The sequence below is a fragment of the Tursiops truncatus genome, chromosome 2, assembly GCF_011762595.2.
Source record: "Tursiops truncatus isolate mTurTru1 chromosome 2, mTurTru1.mat.Y, whole genome shotgun sequence".
NCBI lineage: Eukaryota > Metazoa > Chordata > Mammalia > Artiodactyla > Delphinidae > Tursiops > Tursiops truncatus.
This window is the reverse complement of record NC_047035.1, coordinates 108,109,801-108,131,620: the sequence shown is the minus strand read 5'-3', so window position 1 is coordinate 108,131,620 and position 21,820 is coordinate 108,109,801. Positions and strand designations below refer to the sequence as shown.

Genomic DNA, 21,820 nt, shown 5'->3' with positions numbered 1-21,820 from the left:
CCCAGTGGCTAAGGTTGGTTCAGTGGGTTGTGTAGGCTTCGTGGTGGAGGGGACTAGTGCCTGTGTTCTGGTGGGTGAGGCTGGATATTGTCTTTCTGGTGGGCAGGTCCACGTCTGGTGGTGTATTTTGGGGTGTCTGTGGACTTATTATGATTTGGGGCAGCCTCTCTGCTAATGGGTGGGGTTGTGTTCCTGTCTTGCTAGTTGTTTGGCATAGGATGCGCAGCACTGTAGCTTGCTGGTCGTTGAGTGAAGCTGGGTGCTGGTGTTGAGGTGGAGATCTCTGGGAGATTTTCACCGTTTGATATTATGTGAAGCTGGGAGGCCTCTTGTGGATCAGTGTCCTGAAGTTGGCTCTCCCACCTCAGAGGCACAGCACTGACTCCTGGCTGCAGCACCAAGAGCCTTTCGTCCACCCAGCTGCTTGTGTTGGAGGGTCTCCAGCCTGAGAGGCTTGTCTGCTTACCCGCCGGAGTGGGCGGGGCTGGGATTTGAGGCTCAGGCTTCAGTCGGAGCACTGGGAGAGGACTGGGAGAGGACTGGCGTTGGCAGCGTGAACACCGGAAGAGGAATCTTCATAGCATAAAAGACAAAAACAAGCAACCAGCAACAGTTATAACTAACGTCTGGTTCTAGGCATTTTGCATGAATTAGCTCTAAGTCCACAGCCATTTTATAGATGAGGAAACTGAGGACAGAACAGGCGGCTCAAGGACACGCAGCTAATAAATGGCAGAATAGGGACCTGGGCTTTTAGATGATGCTAGAATGCCAAAGAATAAAGCTCAGCCAGGGCACCACTGAATTAAGGTAAGTGGCTATGGGCCAGCTTGGCAGGTTGGCTGGGGGTGACAAACCCCTTGTTACCCATCCCAGAGCTCTGTGTGAGCCTCCCCAGGACCCCTCATTGGGAAGAAGGGGGACCCGCAGGCCCCAGACCAGGAGAGCATTTGACCCTTCATGTCCTTCCATCCTATCAGCCCTGCAGGTGAAATGCTTCTTTTTTAAAAAAAATTGACAATTCATGTCTCAGAGCCAGACGTGACCACAGCAATTAAAAGCCAACTCTAGATGTGCCCACCGGCTGTTTTGTCTCTTCCCAGCCGTGGAAGGGATGCAGGGCTGGTAATGATAAAGGAATGAATGACACATATCTTATGAATGGTTTTAGAACTTCCCTTGGTGACTCCCTGACACAGACACACGTGCTCCCACCCACCCCCATCCCCACATGCTCTGTGATCTTGGCCATGGCAGAATCACTCATGCTAAGTGTGTCACTTTGGAATTGGCACCTGGGCCCTTTTGGATGTAGGTCATTTTATTTCCAAGCAGAATCAAATGACAGCCTCATCTGAGGCTCCAGCCAAGAATGCTAATGGAGGGCTAATCAGTGTGCCTTGGAGCACTGGGGAAACGGGGTTTGTGGAAAGCTCCAGAAGCCATGTTCTGTAGAATTCTGGGAGGCTACCACCTCCTTTCCCAAGCCTTCTTTTGTCCTACCTGGGTATCAGCCTAGCTGGCCAGGGAGCATGGAAGTTGTCTTTATTTATCTTGACCTTTTCATGTAAGTAATTTTTATAGTTCCATGAACTAGTAAGATCATTTGCAAGCCACCAGGCAAAATATATCACCACGAACACCTCAGGGACTTGTGGTTCATCTTGAGTGGAATGCTGATAGGATTGAGGATTGATTCAGAGCACTCGCCACGAGCAAGGGACAGCAGACTGGATGCCTTGGTCAGGGACTGGCCAGTGTTGGCTCAGCAGTTCGTTTGCAGAGGAGACCCCAAGTCTGACCTAGACCCTTTGGCTCAATGCCAAGATCCCCATACCGGGTCCTGGGCTGCTTTATACCACTCCAGCCCAGGACTGATGCTCTGGCCTTGCATCTGTACCTCAGAACACATTTGTTCCCATGCCGCGCTCTGTGCCGGCATTTGTGGAATGGAATCTTCTCAAATTTGGCTTGAATCAGTGAGCCAAAAAGTCAAGCCCCAGACTCCCAGAGCTGGAAGGAACGTTGGAACCACGTCATTCAACCCCTTCATTTTGCAGACAGACAAACTGAGACCCAGAGGGAGGGAGGGGACTTGGTAAGTTGGTGACAGCTGTGGCGCTGGTACTTACTTATCTCAACCTGTGGTCCAGGTGGTGGTGGAGCACGTGGTTAAGAGCAGGCCTTTTAGCATCACACAGATGTGGGTTCAAACCTTATCTTGGCCTCTGGGTCATCTAGGGTCCTGGTGAGAAACAGATGGCATGTTAACTGAGGAGGGTTTAATAAAACAATTATTTATAAAGGCTTGAGAAGGGTTAATTGAAACTGCAAGAGATGGTGCAACATTTAGGGCTAGCAGCTGCAGAGAGCCACTTCATCCCTGAGCTGGAAGAAGCCCCCCAGGACCGTGAGCTGTAGGGGAGAGGACCACCACCACCACCAACCCATGGCCCAGCCTTGCCTCCTGCCCAGCCTCCCAGCTCCTGCTATTTCCCGTGCCCTGAACTCATCCAGAAGCCAGAGGGCAAGGAGGCCCATTAATGCAGTCCATGGAGGTCCACTCTTAGGGCACAGAGAAGGGTGGGGAGTGATCTGAAGGGACAGATGCAGACTCTCCAGCCCATACATTCTCAAGGGGTAAAATGATTCTCAGTCTGTTTATGTATAAAGCACAGATATACATACACAGATATGCAGCATATCTGTGGTATTAGAATTTCATGGGAGGGGATGATTAAGAAAGAATTGTCCTCGATGGCTCCTGGGAAGTGGGGTGTGGGGCGTGATCATGAAAGCAGAGTAACGTGCATCTAGCATGGTCTCTTGTTCGCAAGGGGAATTTGTACAGGTTGCTTAGCCCTTTCTGTGGTTTAGGTTCCCAACTGTACATGGAGCAGTAATGAAACCTGCCTCAAGGATCCAATGGAACAGTGGATAGTCAGTGCCCAGCAAAGAGGAAGGACTTATATGTGGCCTCTTTCACTCACCACAGCTACTAGTGTCCATCCGTGCAAGACCATCATTGTAACCCAAGGGGTCGTTAAGTTCACTTGACCCCTCAGGAGGAAACAGAGGACCGAAATAAAGGGCCAAGTGGGCATTTGTGGCTGCTGAAGGTCATGCTTTCCAGCCTCTTGCTCCTTCAGGTGGACCCAGAGGAACATTTGAGAAAGGAGGCCGGGCATCATTGGGTGTTTGCTAAGCACATTTTGGACTTTGTTTTACCATCTGGTTATATCAGGGAGTGAGTGAATGATGGAAGTATAGAAGGGCGGAAGGGACCTTAAAAGTCCCACAGTCCAGGGACTTCCCTGGTGGTCCAGTGGTTAAGAATCCTCCTTCCAATGCAGGGGACGTGGGTTCGATCCTTGGTTGGGGAACTAAGATCCCACATGCCGCGGGGCAACTAAGCCCGCGCACTCTAGAGCGCACAAGCTGCCGCAGAGATCCCGCGTGCCGCAACTAAGACCTGATGCAGCCAAAAAAAAAAAAAAGTCCCACAGTCCAATTTTCCACCAAATCAGGAACCCTCTAGACCAGGAGGGCCCCCTCCCCCGATAAGGAATCAGATAGTAAAGAGTTTAGGCTTTGCTGACCATCAGTCTCTGTGGTGAGGACTCAGCTCTGCCCTTGCAGTGCAAAAGCAGCCTTGGACAGTATGTAAATGAGTGGGCACAGCTGTGCGCCAACAAAACTTCATTTATAGAAATAGGCAACAGCGAGATTTGGCCCGAGAGTCGTCGTTTGCCTGCTGACCCCTGCCTTCCAGCATCTGTAGATCCTCTAGGCTCTGCTGGAGTGTTCCCAGGGGTGGGTCGCTCCCTACCTATAGGAAGAGCCCCCTGAACTGCTGAACCGTTCAAGTGGTAGAAAGTCTTGCCTTGAGTTAGGCTGAAATCTGCCCCTGTGTCACGTGTGCTTCTGAATCCCTGTTCTGTCTGGGACAGAGTGGCTCCACTTCTCTCTGGCAGCCTTTCAGCCTGTCAGCTGACTTTGACCTGCCTCCCACCCAATACTTCCTTCTCCAGGCTAACCTTCCCCCCACACCAAGTCCCACCCTTCACGTGACCCTCACAGGTCATGTGTCCACACCCTCTGCATCCTGATCCTTCTCCCCCAACTTGTCAGTGTCCCTTGCAAAGCACAGGTACTCAGAACGGCCACCAATAGCCACCTATGGAGTATCTGTAAGGCATGGCTCACGGGGAGATGCAGGGATGTTTAAGACTCTGGATTTACCCTCAAGGAGCTCACAGTCTACTGGGGAGACCGGATAAACCCATACTAAGTGGGGAAGTGGCAGGGCCAGTGAGGAGGAACCTCGTGTGGGTAGGGAGGTTCTGGTGGGAAAATATTTCACCTTCCATAAATGTTCAGACTGGGGTGGCTGCAGCCCTCCGAGCTTCTTGGTGGAGCTGGTGATAGAGGCTGTGCCTGGCCTTGCTGACCCAGGTGACCCGGGGCTGGTGAGCGCAGGAGAAGCATTTCCAGCTGCTGTGACCTGGTGGAGACAGAGCGTCAAGGGGGTGGCAGCAGTAGAAGGAACCTTCAAGGGTGATGTGCTCTAATGCTCTTATTTTATAGATGAGAGAGTGGGGAAGCCACCTGCCCCGACTCATGTGTCAGGTAGCCCAGAGCCTGAACTCACACTGGGTCTCCTGGCTCTTAACCCAGTGCCTTTTCCAAAGAAATGGAGGACAGAAACCAGGGGTCCCTGTGAGGTCAAGAGTAGAGGTTTACCAGGCCATAGGAAGGGGACGGGACTTGGGGGCCAGGAAGTGGGACTAGAGCACTGGCAGCTGTCCAGGCCTTTCCTGGAAGAGGTGGGCGGATGCCAGCTCCCGGTGATTCTTAGCTGAGCGGGACTTTAGGCCTCATCTGGTCTCATCTGAGTTCCAGGTGAAGTTGCAGGGCCTGGAGAGGAAAGTGAGTTGCTTGATATCATTGAGATGGATGCTGATAGATGCAAAGCCAGATCTCCTCACACCCATGGCTGGGCTCGTTCTACACGCCCACCACCATCCCTCGAGATGGCCCATCACCCTGGTCCCACAGGCCCAGAAGTAACCTGAGCCAAGGGGCAGGGTTTAGAGGTTTGGCGACTTCCCTGTGACTGAGCTCTGAAGCCAAAGGCAACCACGCCCTCCCCACACGTGCTTTGGTGCTCTCCTCCTCGGGACCCAGAAACACTGAGTACCTACTGTACACCGGGCAGCATAAGGGCTTTAAAAGGCCAAATAGGAGTGAACTCTGTCCCCCAGGGGCTGGAGATCCGCAAAAGAGAGACAAGTGCTGACATAGGTAACTCCCTCAAGGTATGCTGCGATGGCCTAGGACAGGGGTTGAGGTAGCATGTGTGAAAGCCCCAAGGCCTGGCACGTAGTGGGTGCTCAGAACCTGGTAGCGCACAGGAAGCGGTGATAACTGGTAACTGCTGTCAGCTGCCTTAGACATCTGTCCAGACCCCATGGCGTGTGTGCATGTGTGTGTGTGTGTGCGAGAGAAAGAGACAGAGAGGGAGAAGTAATAATAGCAGCTCCTGCTTGTGGAGCACTTACTGTGGGCCAAGCACTCAACGTGTATTACTTCATTAAGTCTTTGCAGCAGCCCATGACATAGGTTCTATTATTGTCCCCACTTTACAGATGAAGAAATTGAGGCACAGAAGGTTAAATCATTTGTTTATTGTCCTATAATTGAACTGAAAATGGCAGATAGGGAGTTTAAATATAGGTCATCACCTTCTCTACCATGCTGGCCATTCCACCAGGGGTGGAGATGGGGCTGCTCTCCAGCACACCACCCCCCAACTAAGTCCCTACAACCCTCTCCACGTGTCTATGACTTCAGTGGAGGGCAGAAGTGAGAGAGACGGCCTGTGTGTGGAGGAAAAGGAGGCTCAGGCATCGCCAGGACCCTGCCTCGGGTCTGAGGACACCCTACCAATAACAGTAGCAAGACTCACTCAGTACTGACTGTACCCCAGGCTCCGCTCTAAGTACTTTGTCAACTCATTGAATCCTCACACAGCCCGAGGCCCATCCTGTCGCCATCCCCCATTGAACAGATGGGGACTGACACAGAGAGGGAGGTAACTTGCCTGAAGTCTGGAGCTGCTAAGTGGCATCGCTGGATCCAGCCCCGGCTCCCCGAGTGCCGTCTGTGCTCTTAACCGCTGTGCCGTGCTGCTCCTCGCTAAATGTGCCTCTAGCGCCTGGGAGGTTAGAAGCAAGACTGAGGCAGGACGGTGGCTGGGGGAAGCTGACCGGGCGGAGGCCAAGGGAAGAGGGAGGGTGGAGCTTGCTCAGAGCCCCTGAATGCACCTCCCTTGCAGGTAGGGAGAGGGTGCAGGACATAGGCCAGGAGTTAGGTCTCTAGGGGCAGAGGACCAGAGTACCGGGTGGTCTTCGTCTTTTCTCCCTTGATCTTCTCCAAGCCCCTGCCCAGCCCCAGCCTGCAGGGCACCCACGCCTGCAGAGGACGTGTTGACACAGCTTCTCTGATTTGAGTCTTCTGGGCAGGGGAGGACGTCCAGCCAGGGCGAGGCATGAAGGCCCCATGTCTTGGGCTTCTCTCAACTCCCTCGGCCTTCAGAGGCCTCTGTCTCCAGGATCTTCCTCCTGCAGCTCCCTCCTCTCTGGCCAGAGGCCACAGGCTGTTCACAGGATCCCAAACACGCAGGCCTTAGTTCCTCCATGTATAAAATGAAGCAGTTGGACGTGATTTTCTGTTAGGTGCCTTCCAGACCTGACATGCGGCAGCTTCCCAGTCCACTGCCTGCCCTTGCCGCCCCCAGCAGAACCCCCAGGGATCAAGGTGCTGCTCTCTGCAGTCAGAAAGCAGCTGGAGGTGTCTGGGCTCACGCTGACGGAAGGGTCTGCTGGAAGGCGGACCGGCCCAGCTGTGGAGCATACTGGGACCTCAGCCTAAGGGAAGGGGGAGCAGCTGAGGTCAGGGCTGGGCTGGGGAGCCAGGGGAAGGGTACCTAGTGTCCAGTGTACCCTGGGGACATTGGCCCATTTGAGCTTGTTTAGAAAGTCTAATGGGAGCAGGGGAAGCCAGGCAGCAGGGATGACCAGGAGGGCGTCTTGCTAGCAACTGGGTGAGCAGCTCATTGTGGCTCTAAGTGGAGGTGGTCACTGAGATCAGGGTCCAGCCTGGTTCCCCAGTAAGAAGTAGGTTAGCTAGTAGGCCCCAGCTGCTCCCCAAAGCTCCAAGCGAGGGGCTGTCAAAGTCTTGAGCACAAACCAGAACTCTGCCCAAAAGCCACTTGTACAAATGAGAATGACTCAAGGGCCAGGGCTCCCCGCAGACATACCACATCCCAGGCTTGCAGAGGATGGGCTGTCTGCAGACCACTAACCAGTGGGGCATCTGAAAGGGCTCTTCGGGGCCTACCTCTCCAGGAGCCCTAGGCAAAGCTAAGGCCGCAGCTTCAGGGTCAGTGTCTGTGTTTGGGAGGGGCCAAAGGTCCCCACACCCACCATAAAATGAACTCTGTTGTCTACCCTGACAGCGCCCTCTCGCTGGGCATTCGGCCAAGCAGTGGACATGGAAGCAGGGTGGGTGCTCGGAAGTCAGTGGCAGCTCCTCCAAGCTCACCATTGGGGGCCACCTGTCCCCCCAGCGCAGGCCAGTTCCAGGCAGAGAGAAGGTCTCTAGTTGCTTGTCAGAAAAAAAGCGCTTCATCTAGATCCCTTCTGAGCAGTTGACAGGGTTGATGGTAGCTGCTGATCTCCCAAGCTTACAAAATTGGCAGGGGTGGCAAAGGGGGTTTCTGTAATCCCTCACTGATGGATTAGACGGTGGGACAGATCTCTCAGGAGCAATGGATGACCTTGAGAAAATGTGGATGTCAAAGGGAGAGAGAAATAATCTCCCTTCCTCAAAGTGCTGCCAGTAAGCCTTCTCAGCACTGGGGTAGTTGATGGAAACTTTGCTGCCATTGCCTCCCAGCTCAGGAGGCTGTAGCATTTGACTGCGTGATAAGAAATTGCCCGGCGCTTTCTAATTACAATTATCGTCGTCGTGGCTGTCTCTCTTAATTACTTTCTTATAATTAGCTGTTGCTTTTTCCTCAGCATTTGTGTACTTTGCAGATTTGCTGACATTTGAGAGCCCCAAAATAGGGACATTTGGGAAGGAGGGCAGAAAGGTGGGGAAAACGTGAGAGGAATGGATTCTTCTCAGGAAACCTGATAAATTTGGGGGCCTTTGCAGAAAGAAATTGGGGAAGCCAAAAGATGGGTCATTTTCTGAGCCGATGGGGAAAGAGAGCAGGAGTGAGGATGTAGGGAGTGGGCTTTGTGGAACGTCTCCAAGTGTTCAACCTTGGAGGAAGTACTCTTGAAAAGCCACCAAGGCTGCCATTTCGCGGGCTTGGGTTTCATTTTAGGAAACAAGCCTGGGATGAAGCACACCCTTGTTGAATCCTTTTCAGAGTTAATTAAATAACTCGGGTCAGGGCTTCCCTGGTGGCGCAGTGGTTGAGAATCCGCCTGCCGATGCAGGGGACACGGGTTTGTGCCCCGGTCCAGGAAGGTCCCACATGCCGCGGAGCGGCTGGGCCCGTGAGCCATGGCCGCTGAGCCTGCGCGTCCGGAGCCTGTGCTCCGCAACGGGAGAGGCCGTAACAGTGAGAGGCCCGCGTACCGCAAATGAATGAATGAATGAATGACTAACTCGGGTCAAGAGCAGCTTGATTTTCCCCAAAACCAGTGATGCGTTCTGAGCATCCCTGGGCCCCAGGGAGTCTTTACAAAGTGGATTGTGCTCCTTGACCAGATGGTTGGTTTTCACTCTCTGTTCCTGTTCTTCTTCCCCTTCTTCTGATCCCCTGCAGCCCTGTGTACAGAGGAGTGTGTGCACGGCCGCTGCGTTTCCCCGGACACCTGCCACTGTGAGCCCGGCTGGGGAGGGCCCGACTGCTCCAGCGGTGAGTCTAGGGTCTTTGGGAGTTGAGCGGGGCCATGCCTCTGGCTGGGGAGGGGAGGGGCCGTGCCGTGTGGATGCTGAGTTCTTTGTCCTGGGCTTGGGCTACCTAGTGAGTGTGGGCAGCGGGGAGGAAGCGTACCTACCGGATGGTACTCGGGGTGGAGGGCTCTAGGGGCATGAGGGTCATGGTTTGTGGCGACCTGGAGGGGCATTGCATGTCGTGTGTATGGGGAATTGTGGGGTCATCTGTACGACTCTGGCTTTTGATGAAACAGCTCCGGATAAGGTCTTTGAGGCTTGAAGTGAAATTGAGATGCCACCTAGGGGCACAGACCCAGGAGGTCACTGTGGTCAAGGCCTGGTCTTCAGCTTTGCCGGTGCAAAGGCTCAGTGGGTGCTCACAGAGGCTCAGGGGACTTATTTATGAGACTGATGGGTACTGGGATGCCTCTGTGTCCCCAAAGGTAGGAGAATGGGATGCTTGTAAGGCTGACCGCTGTGTTCTTACATCTCTCTGGGTAGACTGTTCACATTCCCTGGGGAAGGCTCTCTGGTGAGCACGAGTGAGGCAGATGTTCTTGGGACGGACAGAGTGACTCATAGCAGCACAGGCATCATCTCTCCTGTGGGGCTGGCCGCCGAGTGGGCAGGGTACACCGGCAGCTCCTCGGGGAATTCTCTGCCAGGAGCCCAGCTGAAGGCAAATCCTTCTCCTTTGACTCATTTCCCTTAAAAACTCATAGATGAGCCTCTTTCCAGTGGCACATTTTGCAATCAGTGGTTGGTTAATGTCATGGTCTTATTAGGTTTCCAAGGGGATCTTGATTAATGTTAAAGCCCAATTTTCTTCCCGCTTTGAGCTGGGATTGTATCTTTTTGTGTGTGACTTGAGTAGGTAACATAGCTGAGCTGATCCAGTAGGGGTCTAACCCCCATCATTGACCCATGTTTGGGAGCCACCTCCCTGTTCCCTGTCCCATAGTGACTGCAATGGTCGTAACAACATGGAGAAGGAATGGTGGGTCCACATTGGCCCAGTGTGGTGATCTTGCCCTTTTCCAGTCTCTGCTGGGGTGGAAACGTCTAGTTATGGTCCTTTTTTTCCAAAGGCCTTGACTGGACCCTCTTTGTCTACCCAGTACATGGGAACACACCAGCCAAAGCAAGCTATTGGATATGGTTTTGTTTGAGCCTGGGTGGTTACCTGGCTTGGGGAGACCAGGATCTGTTTGGGGTGCTCCAGAGACTCTCTCCGATGTGTTGGGACCTCCAGTGACTGTGGTAGCCTCCTCCTTCCACCTGTTTCCCTGCTTTGAGGTAAGTCACGCTGAGCAACAGGGCAGGGACTCCTCCAGACAATGAAAAGTACACCTGAGGAACACGTGAGTGAAAGGAATGTGTTCAAGCAGTCTTTCTGTGAACTCCAGGAGACATGCTGGCCGAGATGTTTGAGAGCTTTTCCCTGCCTTGTCTGTGTTTCGTTTTGTGTAACTTTGCCTACAATGAATCTTTGATGGGGAACTATCTAACTTGGATTCTGTGAACCTTGCTGGGACAGGTCTGCTTGCTGTTGCCAGGATATCATGTCAAGCTCAGTCTGTTGGAGGTTGAAATACAGCCTGAGTCCCAGGAGTCCTGAGTGCATATAAACCACCAACCAGTGCAAGTGTGTTTGGTGCTCACTGTTTCTAGACTGTGATGATTGGGGGGCCTGGAGGGTTTTTCAGACAGAGTCTGAAAGGGTTCCCTTCCGGTCTAGTGAAAGAAGTGGAAGGGAGGCGGCCCTTGATCAATGGGAGTAGAGAGTTTAGAGTAAATCTTGCCCCTGGAGTGTGTTTACCAAGCACGTAGCCTTGTAACTTTACAGTATAAAACCGGGCTGCCCAATTTCCATTCCCAATTCAGTCATCAGACTTGGTGCCGAGCAACCCACAGTGTTTCTTCAATAAATCCACCCTCATGGGTTGAAGAATCACCAGCTCTGCCTCTACTCAAGGGCATGTACTACTAAACCCTCAGAAAGTCCTAAAAGATAAGTTCCAACCCTCTTTCGAGAGATGGCAGCATTGAATGAAGGGGATTCATAGATTCTCATTCTCAAAATCATCTGTCTCTAGCTTAAGGCCAGGGTTGGGTCATGGATCTCTATGGCCCTCCTTGCCATGTCTGAACTTTCTCCCAAGGAGCTTAGTGAACAAGGCCACAGACTGTGTGTGGGAAGAATGTCATCTTAGAGCAGTTGATAATAGCCATTGAGACCGCACAGAAGAAACCAGAGTCCCCTTCCGTGGGTCAGGCCTTCAGGTATTAGAAGACAATGGTCACTTCCCCCCAACTCAATTTTTATTCTCCAAGCTCCTTTGTTTCTCACATGACATGGTCTGAACTGCCTTCTCCATCTAGTTTCTCTCCACTGGCTATGGCCTTTGTTCCTTTTAAACGATCATTCCTAGATCTGACCACAGATGCAGGCTTGTATGGAAAAATTACAATAGAGCTAAATACTCTCTATTGAATTTTCCTGTGCACTAGCACTTTATTCATCTTCTCGTTTACTCTTCACAACAGCCCTATGATGTGGGAATTAGCCCCATTTTACAGATGAGAAAGTTGAAGCACAGAGGGGTTAAAGAACTTCCCAAAGGCCCACCGCTAGTAAATGATGAAACTGGGACCGTTGATCAAGTGAAAACCTAGGTCCTAAGCCTGAACACGTAATTATTATGCTCTGCTTCCTTCTGGATGCTCAACCTCTGTTAATACAACCTGAGGTTGAAATAGCTCTTTGATGAGAAAACCTAGTTGCTCACAGGGGGAGGAAGGATCTGATTGAAAGATGTGGCCCTGGGATATTGTCATGGAGACAGATGAATCAGCCATGGGACACAAATTGTGATTATGTTTACTCCAAGCAATTTGACCCTGTTTGCTATTGTGCCGTTGGACCCCTGTCTGCCTGTGTGTGCTCTGTGGGGCCTGTGTCCACGGAGACGGGTATCCTGATGAGCACAATATGTATCTCTGGAGATTTCTGAATGGGATCTGTCATTTGCATGTCTAGACATGTGACATCCTTGCAGGGAAGCTTTGATTTTTGTTGAGTCAAAAGCATCATTCTTGTTGGTGTTTTCTTCTGACTCTAAAAGCGTACCTGTTCATGTTAAAAAGGAAGTTCAAACTGCACCAGAAGTATAGACAAAAAGTTAAACCCACACACCCAGCGATAACCAATTCTGGCATTTGAGTGCTTGCCTTTCCTTATTTCTCTGCACGTTTGTTCTTAGAGTTAGATCTGGACACAACTTTTATTATTTAGATCAAATGTATGTGCTAGTCTGTAACTTGTTTTTTTAATTCAACTGTATGTCATACACTCGTTTCCTTCTATGGGTTGCTAAAAGTGTTTAACCAGTCTCTTGCTGATGGACTTTTAGGCTGTTTCTGATTTTTCACTATATTAGGCCCACCGTCCTTGATCAAAGATCCTTGTGGCCTGTTGGTTTCAAACTTTAGATGTTTTCAGAGTTCAGGAAGGTATATGGTGACGATATCATATATGACATATGCCTCCAGTGGGGTTTGGTCAGCACCTTGGGATGAAACAGTAATATTTCTGAAGTGACATATAACTGATCACATCTAGTGATATATAGAAGATATTTAACCACACATCAGTTCCACAAAGATTTTGCCTCTAAATGAATTTTGGAAAATTAAAAAATAATTCCTTTGGACTCTTTAGAGATTTTGGGCTTGTTGACATGTGAATAAAGGGATTGTGGTCCTGTGTACAAATGCTGCAGTGATTCTTCTCGTGCATGGATCTTTGCCCACGTGTCCCGGTTTCTTCTTAGGATAAGTTCCTGGAAGTGGCGGGGAGGATTATAAAGATCCGTCATCCTACTGCCTGCCCCTGCCCTGCCCTTCGTGGCTGCCAAGGGATTTATGACTTTGATAGACACGAAGGGGACAAAGCCAGTAGTAGGATGCGGTGGGGAACTTTTCATTCTTTTATAGACTTATAACCCCATAGCCTAATTTCTTGAAGGCCTGGACGAATTTCTTTCTGCTCCATAAAGGAAGTGAGGTGATGCTGATTTGCCTGGTGGGTAGACACGTCAGCTATCGTGGATAATGCCAAGATATTAGATGGACCAATATGGGGAAATGGAGTGGCTGCATGCTTGGTCATAAACCTCCATCTTATATAATAATGAAGAGTAAAAGGATGAACTGTCAATTTATACTGAATAAAAACGACAGAGTGACTCTTATTAAACTGCACTAATCTCACAAGTGGAGATGAAAAGAAAAAAAGTTTTGCTACACTGAATATCTAGCTTTTTAAAGTAATTAGGAATAGTAAAGCACTGACAATGATTGAGATAGAAACATTATTCATAAGTTTTATTTCCACACTGGGCAATGGTCCAGTGTATTTCATTTATGAGGTTTCAGCTCTAAGGAGAAGGACATGAGCCAATTCCTAAATTAAATACGCCCTGTTAACTTTTCTAAATGATACCCAAGAATCAACTTGGAAATTTCAGCCTTTCATTGTATTATTTAATTACGTATTCTTGGGTCCCGCTTCTCTGGTCCTCTGCCTCCCTCCCATGGTGATTTGCAGTTTGGGTTCTGGCCTGTAGAATGGCATTTTGGTTTTGGTCTCAGGCCTCCCCCGAGGGCTGGGGTAGACATGCAGAGAATCCCTCCCATTTCTCCATAGTCTCGCACATTCTTAGATTCCACTGAACTGGTTTTATCCATGCGAACAGAGTGCGGGAGAGTAAAAGTGCGCTCCACAGCCTCTTACTATTTGTTGAAACTGTCCCCCCTACCCACACCCCAGCCCTCCAGGCCTTATGCTCAGCACGAGACAGGGCTGCAGAGCAGGCCTGAGTAATGAATGCAGCAGGAACCAAGTTGGGCCACCACCAAGAGTAGCTTCTGCCCAGTCAAATGTGTTCTTATGTTGAATGATGTGTGAGACCCCTGGCTGACTTGGCTTTCAGCTATCCTTGCGGATTAAAATAAAACATGTACCAGCTCAGAAATATGCTTATACTCCTAAACTAGCCAGGGACCGTCTAGGTCAGTCCTTTTCAAACCACGATATATGTTTGCTAGAGATTTGTGGTGTGTGTGTGTGTGTGTGTGTGTGTGTGTGTGTGTGTGAGAAAATATACGTAACAGAAAATTTAAAGTGTAGAGTTCTGTGGCAGTAAGGACATTCACATTGCTGTGCGGCGACCATCATTGTCATCCATGTCCAGTGCTTTTTCATCTTCCCCAACCGAAACTCTATACCCATTAAACGCTAACTCCCCATTCCCCACTCCCGCAACCACCATTGTAGTTTCTGTCTCTAAAAATTTGACTACTCTAGGTACCACATATAAGAGGGATCATACAACATCCGTCCTTTTGAGACTGGCTTATTTCACTTATAATGTCTTCAAGTTTCATCCATATTGTGGCATGTGTCAGAACTTCCTTGCTTTCTGAAGCTGAATAATATTCTATTGTATGTACATATTATACTATATTTTGTTTACCCATTCACCCATCAACGGACACTTGGGTTGCTTCTACCTTGACTACTGTGAATAATGCTGCTGTGAACATGGGTGTACAAATATCTCTTCAAACTCCCACTTTCACTTCTTTTGCATGTATATCCAGAAGTGGATTTCTGGAGCATGGGGTAATTCTATGTTTAACTTTTTGAGGAATCACCATACCGTTTTCCACAGAGTCCACATCATTTTACATTCCCATCAGCAAGGCACAGCATTCTAACTTCTCTTCATCGTTGTCAACGCTTGTTAATTTCTATTTTTAGTTTTTATAATTGTCATCCTAATGGGTGTGAAGTGGCATCTCATTGTGGTTTTGGTTTGCGTTTCCCTGATCATTAGTGATGTTGAGTCTCCTTTCATGTGCTTTAGTGGCCATTTGTGTATCTCCTTTGGAGAAATGTCCATTCGAGTCATCTGTCCATTTTTTTCCAACTGGGCTGACTTGTTGTTGTTGCTGAATTGTAGGTGTTCTTTATATTTTCTGGATGTTAATCCCTTATCAGATATGTGATTTGAAAACATTTTCTCCCATACAGTGGGTTGCCTTTTCACTCTAAGTGTCCTTTTTTTTTTTTTTTTTCGCGATACGCGGGCCTCTCACTGTTGTGGCCCCTCCCGTTGCGGAGCACAGGCTCTGGATGCGCAGGCTCAGCGGCCATGGCTCACGGGTCCAGTCACTCCACGGCATGTGGGATCTTCCCAGACCAGGGCTCGAACCCATGTCCCCTGAATCGGCAGGCGGACTCTCAACCACTGCGCCACCAGGGAAGCCCCTGTTAAGTGTCCTTTGTTGCACAAAACTTTTAAATTTTGATGAAGTCCCGTTTATCTGTTTTTTGTTGCCTGTGCCTTTGGTGTCATATCCAAGAAATTATTGCCAAATCCAGTGTCATGAAGCTTTCCCCCTATGTTTTTGTCTATAGTTTTAGCTCATGGAATTGGTTTTTGATCCATTTTGAGTTAATTTTTGCATATGGTATAAGGTAGGAGTCCAACTTCAGTTTTCTGCATGTGGATATCAAGTTTTCCCAGCACCATTTGTTGGAAAGACTTTTGCTAATGATTCCTGAAGCTATAGAGTTAAAATTTTGCACCATGTAATGGCACGTTAGTTACCTGAGAAGTGATTTAAACTTTGCTCCTTAGATTAAAACAAATACAGAGGGCTTCCCTGGTGGTGCAGTGATTAAGAATCCGCCTGCCAATGCCGGGGACACGGGTTCGAGCCCTGGTCCAGGAAGATCCCACATGCCGCGGAGCAACTAAGCCCGTGCGCCACAACTACTGAGCCTGCACTCTAGAACCCGCGAGCCACACCTACTGAGCCCGCGTGCTACAACTACTGGAGCCTGCGCACCTAGAGCCTGTGCTCCACAGCAAGAAGAGGCACCGCAATGAGAAGCCCGCACACTGCAACGAAGTGTAGACCCCACTCGCCGCAACTAGAGAAAGCCCGCACGCCGCAACGAAGACCCAACACAGCCAAAAATAAATAAATTTATAGAAACAAACAAATACAGACTTGTTATAGAATTGAGTGCAGAATTGGCATTTATTTAAAAAAAAACAAAAAATGTGATCACATGAGCCTCTGGTGGACCTTTTGGGGCTACGCTGCTAGGCATCCCTGGAGACAAGGTTATTTTAGGTGTGAATATTGAGAAGCAGCGGGAAAGGCAGAAAGACCGTAACCTGATTTAGATCTCTCAGGACTGATGACTGTTTGCAAGACGGTTTATAGAGGGATCAGCGTTTCAAGCCCTTTTCCTACCGCATTCTTGGGGACTCTTCCTTCCAGAGCGCTGGGCTGTCTGCAATACCCCCAGAGTCAACCTCTATGCTCCTAGGCTCTGGAATGGCATAAGAGCTCTGATCCAGCCCACAATACCTCGTCCTGGGGGCTCTCAGGGTCTCTGCGTCTTTCCACAATGCTCAGTGCTGTCCTACCAGGCTGGGAGTCATATGACCCCCATATTGCTGGGGCTTGGGCATCCTGTTTTCCTGCGGCTCTCTTCACATATATGAAAGCATATGTCCACATAGTCCTGGAATGGAGTGCTAGGAAGTATAGTCTGGATCCCAGGACCTAATTTCTGGTCATGGAGCGCTCATGATTTAACTTGAAACCCTTGAAGCAGGAGCTGGGAGGAACCTCAGAAATTGTCTGATCTACTTCTTCCATTTTATAGATGGGCAAACTGAGGCCTAGAGAAGGGAAACTACTTGCCTGAGGTTACCCAGGGAGGTAGTGGCAGAGCTGTAACTTGATCCTGGGTGTCCTGATTCCCATGCCTTTTGTCTCTTGCCAGCTGCTCTGGGAGTTAAAGGCTGGAGTTGTCTTAGAGGCAGATGGGTCTCATTACACCAAAGCAAATGGGTCAAGTTATTCGACGGCCTCGGTGCAGGTGACCTAAAGATTCGGACCCTCCTGAATCCTCTGCCCAGGTTCAAAGGCCAGACTCATGACTCCAGGTCAGGCCAGGGCACTGAGGTCAGTGATTTCCAGAGGGGTCGACCCTGCCGTCTGCCTGGCTTAAAAGTACATTAGGGGGAGGGTCCCGTTCTCAGGGATCCCTGGGCACACTTCTCACCGACAAACATGGAGACGTGACAGTCTGGAGGCAAAGGACGTAGGGGCAAAGCAGAGGTATAGGGTGTGGGCCAGGGCTCCTGCCTCTGTCCTGGAGCAGATGAAGGGGTCCAAAAGGAGATGGGCAAGGCCGGGTGGGGAGTCAGTGGACTTGGCCACACTGGTCTGCTGGGAAGGGCCATTGCCAAGACTTTGGGGCTCCTTCCCAGCAAGAGAGCATGGAGACCGAGCCTGAGTAAGGAGAGCTTACGAGAGAGGGTCAGAGAGGAACGAGAGGGGGCCACACGGTCTGAGGAGGAAGGTGAATACAGATTCCTGCTCCTGCCGTGTACAGATGCTTCACACAGATGATCCATTTACTCTGCCAGCAGCCTGCCGCGTGTGTTACCTCCATTTCTCAAATGAAGAAATCGAAGCTCAGGGAAGTAGAGTAACTCCTGCTATTCACTCAGCTAACAAGCATCAGCTCTGGGATCAGAACCCAGCACTTGTGTTCTTCCCGCAGCTCCATGCTGCCTCTGAAGGGATGAAGCCAGCTTCGGGTCCCACCTCTGCCTGGGTGACCCTAGCTAAGTCCTTCCCTCTCTCTGAGCCTCAGGTTTCTCATCTCTAAAATGGGAAGGTCAGCATGGATATTCCAGGTCTAAAATCCCACGATGCCATGTTTCCGGAAAGCTAAAATCCAGCATCATCTCACTTAATCAAGGGCCCTCGTGACCCTCCTGACGGTGACCTCTGGGGGAGGGAGTCTGCTCTCCCCACCACCCCACTCCCTCCCACGCACAGCCCTCCTGTGATTCTCTCTTCTTTCCAGGACCTGAAAAAGGGGTGGGGCGGGACAGCCATGGGTGGGGACAGTGACTCACACCCTTGCCTCCCCAAGCTGGGGACGCCTGGGGAGCCTTGGCTGCCTCATCTGGGAGGAGGCGCAGAGGGGCATCCTGCCAACCCGGAGGCCGCAGCTCACTCGTGGTTGGCTCACTACGCCAAGGCGGCTGTCAGGGTTAAAGCAACTTCAGATGAATCGCCACAAAGCAATCGCACTTGCTGTTCCTCGCGTGCTGCTCTGCCCAGCCCGCGGCCCTCGCAGAACCACCTGGGCTGCCTCCTGCCGGCATCTGGTGTGCCTCCGCGGGATGGGGGGCTCTGTGTCAGCGCGCACGCTGGGGCACAGTCACCGTGACGGGGACGCGAGGGGGCTGTGGACACGGCAGCAAATGCTTTTTCCAGGTCTGTGCGGAAGAGGAGCTGCTCTTCACCCCAGAATTCTAATTTTGAACAAAAAAGTATTCAGTAGCCAGGGCTAGCAGTTCCACTGGCTCTGCGTTCTCTGTCCCTTGAGTTCCATTTAAGGTGCATTTATTGAGCACTGTGCAGAGGCCCACGCTGCTGGGGGTCCAGGGCTGAAGGGGGGTATTAGGAATGAGGAGGGCATGGCCCCCATCCTTGGGGACCTTCGAACAGGAGCCAGAGCCACCAGTACAGATAAGAGGGAGGAGAAGGTGTCGGTAGAGAGAAGGGTCTGGCTTTGATGGGAGGGGGACCTGGCTGGCTCAGGAAAGCCATCATGGGAAGAAGGAAGGAACCAAATGTGTGTTCTACCCATTTTAGAGGAAGAAACTGAGGCACAGAGAGGTTAAGTGATGGCCCACGGTGCCACAGCTAGTGAGCATCAGAGCTGGGTCCGTCAGACTCTTTCCACAGGCCGTGCTGGGGTAGGGGGGAAGGTGGGAAGTGTGAGCGCCAACTCAGTTGTGAGCAGCCTGTGATAGAGGCTGAAAGAGACCTTGAAGAGGGTTAAGAGACGTAAACCCAGCCCCATCCCGTGTCCTGGGGGCTGGGGGCTGCAGGGGAAGGGCAGCAACAAGGTAGATCTGCCGGCCTCTCTATCTCTCTGTCCTCGACTGTCACCTCCCCCGACCCCCTGCCTCCCTCTTGTTGAGATGTCCCAGCCTTGGCTATGCTCTGGAAGCCGGTGAAGAGTTTTGTTTCCCCCCCTTCCAGAGTTTGTTTCTTCCAAAAGTGCCTCCCAGGAGAAATGGGAAATGAGAGGGAGCAGATGCCGGGGGTGCCCTGCCCTCACGGGGGCCCGGACCAATGTGAGGATGAGGCTGGGCAGGGGGCAGCGGTGGAGACCCCAGACCACCTTCCTTCCACCCTTGGACCGGGGCGTTCTCTCGTGACGCCCACCAGGAAAGGAGGGGAGACCTGCTGAGAGCCCCCTTCCCAAGTCCAAGGGAGGCAGGTCATGGGGCAGAAGGGGGCATGGGGCCACTGCTTCTCCCACTGCTTGAGAGAGGGCAGCCTCTCAGGATGTCACCCTTTCTCCATCTGCCTGTCGGACCAGGGGAGATAATGGGACCAGTCCCATCTGAGCAGGGTCAGGGGTCAGGCAAAGCCCTGGCACACGTGGCCTTTATTGTACCTGAAAAAGCCAGAGACTGGATAGCCTAGAGTCGGTGTGTGAGCTGCGTGTTCAGGGGGCGCTGTCGTAGCAGGGGAGGAGGGAGGTACATTCTGCCCAACCCAGCTCTGGCCATCTGGCTCCCTGAGAACAAAATGAATAAATAAATGACATGCAGTGAGTCTCAAGGACTGGGAGAGGGAGGAGGATGGGAGAACCTGCCTAGAATGTGACAAAAGCAGAACAGAGGGCAGCAGCCAAGCTGGCACCATCGTGCGGTCCTGGCAGGCAGCGCTGCCGCCCCTCCGGACCCCGCTTGGGCATGAAAAGGACGCTGTGCAACACTCCCCGTGATACACACGCACGTGCACGCGTACACGCACGGCCTGCGCTTCCAGGCTGGGCATGTGGGCTGGGTCTCCATGGGAAACACAGTTCCTGGGGGGAAGGGAAGCACAGACTGCTCCCAGCCTCGCCCACCAGCCTGGAAGACCGGCCTGGAACTCTGACAGGGAGGGGGGTGCATCTTCTTTGGAGCCAGAGGGCCGGCTGATGGCAGGTCCCGCTCTCTGAGACCCCTGCCCCCAAGGACTTCAAGTTCCTCCCAGTCAGCCCAGAACTGCTGTGTGCCGGGCACCACGCTGGGGATGGACACGATGACCTCATTTCATCCTCCACCCCGTGAAGTGGGTTATGACCCCTGTTTTGTGATGGAGGAGGCCGAGGTCCAGAGAGGGTTAGCCATTCTCTGAGGTCACCCAGCTGCCCCTGAGTGTGTGCTCTCTTCGCTCGGGCATATTTCTACCGGAATTCAGAGCTGTGGAGGAGATGGCTTTTGAGGCTGAACGGGAGAGAGGTCTGGGCTGTGCTCCTGCTTAGATTCTCTCCTAACTTCTATCCGGCACTTACTACACACACCGTCCTATGCATTATTATTTATTATTACTATTTCCATCTTTCAGATGAGGAAACTGAGGCTCAGGGAGGTTAAGTACCTGGCCCAGAGGCACACAGCGAGTCAGTGGCAGAGCCAGGATTCAAACCCAGGCAGTCATTCTCTGGAGACCACACTCACGACTCTGGTTAGCACTTCTTTCCAGGACTCTCTGCCTACCCTCTCCAGTCCCTCCCACACTTCGGAGGTGGGGAGGCAGCTAAAATGCAGACCCAGGCCATGTCACTTCCTTGCTCCCCTCTGCCTGCCAGGAAGTGCCCAACTCCTTGGCCAGGCCTCAGGGCCCCTCTGGGTCTGATGCCTGACAAGCTTTCAGCCTTATCTCCCCCACCTCCCTTCCCCCTTCCCCTCTCTCAGCTTTCCTTTATCCACTGACCCACCGCCCTTCTGCCTTCAAAGCCCAGTTCAGATGCCGCCTCTGCTATAGCACTTCCTGATTCCCACAGGAAGTATATGTACTTGACTGCATACGTATGGCCAGTGTGGTCTGCGCCACCCTAGACGTTTATTGTTTATTGCGTGTTTGCTATCCTCCCAGCCCCCAGCCCCTGAGACCTCTCTGTGGCAGGGTCCAGGTCTTCCTTGTCACCGTGACGCCGGGGCCCTGCACACCGCAGTTACTGGTGGGTACTCAGCACCGTGCTGAGTGGGATCCAGTGGATTTGCTCTCCCATTTTGTCATGTTTTCGTTCTTTTAGATGATGCTCTAGTGGAGGTACTTGGACCAAGGAAGAGTGGGGCTCTGGGTTGGATGTTTGGGAGAATTCAAAGCCATGTCCCTTGATCTTCCAAATCTTCTCACCTATCCGTGTTGCCCAGGTACATGCCCCCAAGGATTGCAATGGGAGACCAGGAGTTGGATTGGTCCTTCAGAGGAAGCAGAGATCACAGCTAGCTGGAAAAGTGGGGAAAATGCCAAGAAGGCCGTGGAACCAGAGCTCAAAGAAGGATGAGATTTGAAGTTTCAATAGTCCAGTATGGAAAGAGAGGGCATTCCAGGCACAGACCCCCAGAAGCAAGGGTACTGGGCAGTGAGCAGGTCCGTGTGGCTAAAGCAGAGGGTGCCTAGTGCGGAGAGTGGGAGCCAGGCTGCACCTGGAGGCCAGGCCAGGTGGTGTGGTGCCCTTCCCAGCAGCCCGATGAGCTTGGATATGAGTCCATGGGCCATGGGGAGCCCCTGAAGGCTCATTTTGCATCAACTGAGTCTTCACTGTGGAGTGATGGAGCAACTTTGAAACTCTTTCTTAACTAACCTGTGACCAGGTCTGGTAAGGGAACAGAGGGCATGCTGGAGGCTCTGACCTGCCCCTCCAGTCCTGGCTAGTCTCTCCAGGCCAGCTGGGCCATGCTCT

At 51.6% G+C, this 21,820-nt stretch overlaps 1 protein-coding gene across 12 annotated transcripts in view; it reads left to right on the top strand.

The window, feature by feature from the left end:
- MEGF11 (multiple EGF like domains 11) overlaps positions 1 to 21,820 on the top strand; it is a 439,586-nt gene that overhangs the window by 243,381 nt on the left and 174,385 nt on the right. For all 12 annotated transcript variants that reach the window (XM_073801157.1, XM_033851846.2, XM_073801152.1 and 9 more), the window contains one exon: positions 8,846 to 8,938. In XM_073801157.1, the coding sequence (XP_073657258.1) occupies positions 8,846 to 8,938 (93 nt within the window). The remainder of the gene's footprint in view (positions 1 to 8,845; positions 8,939 to 21,820) is intronic.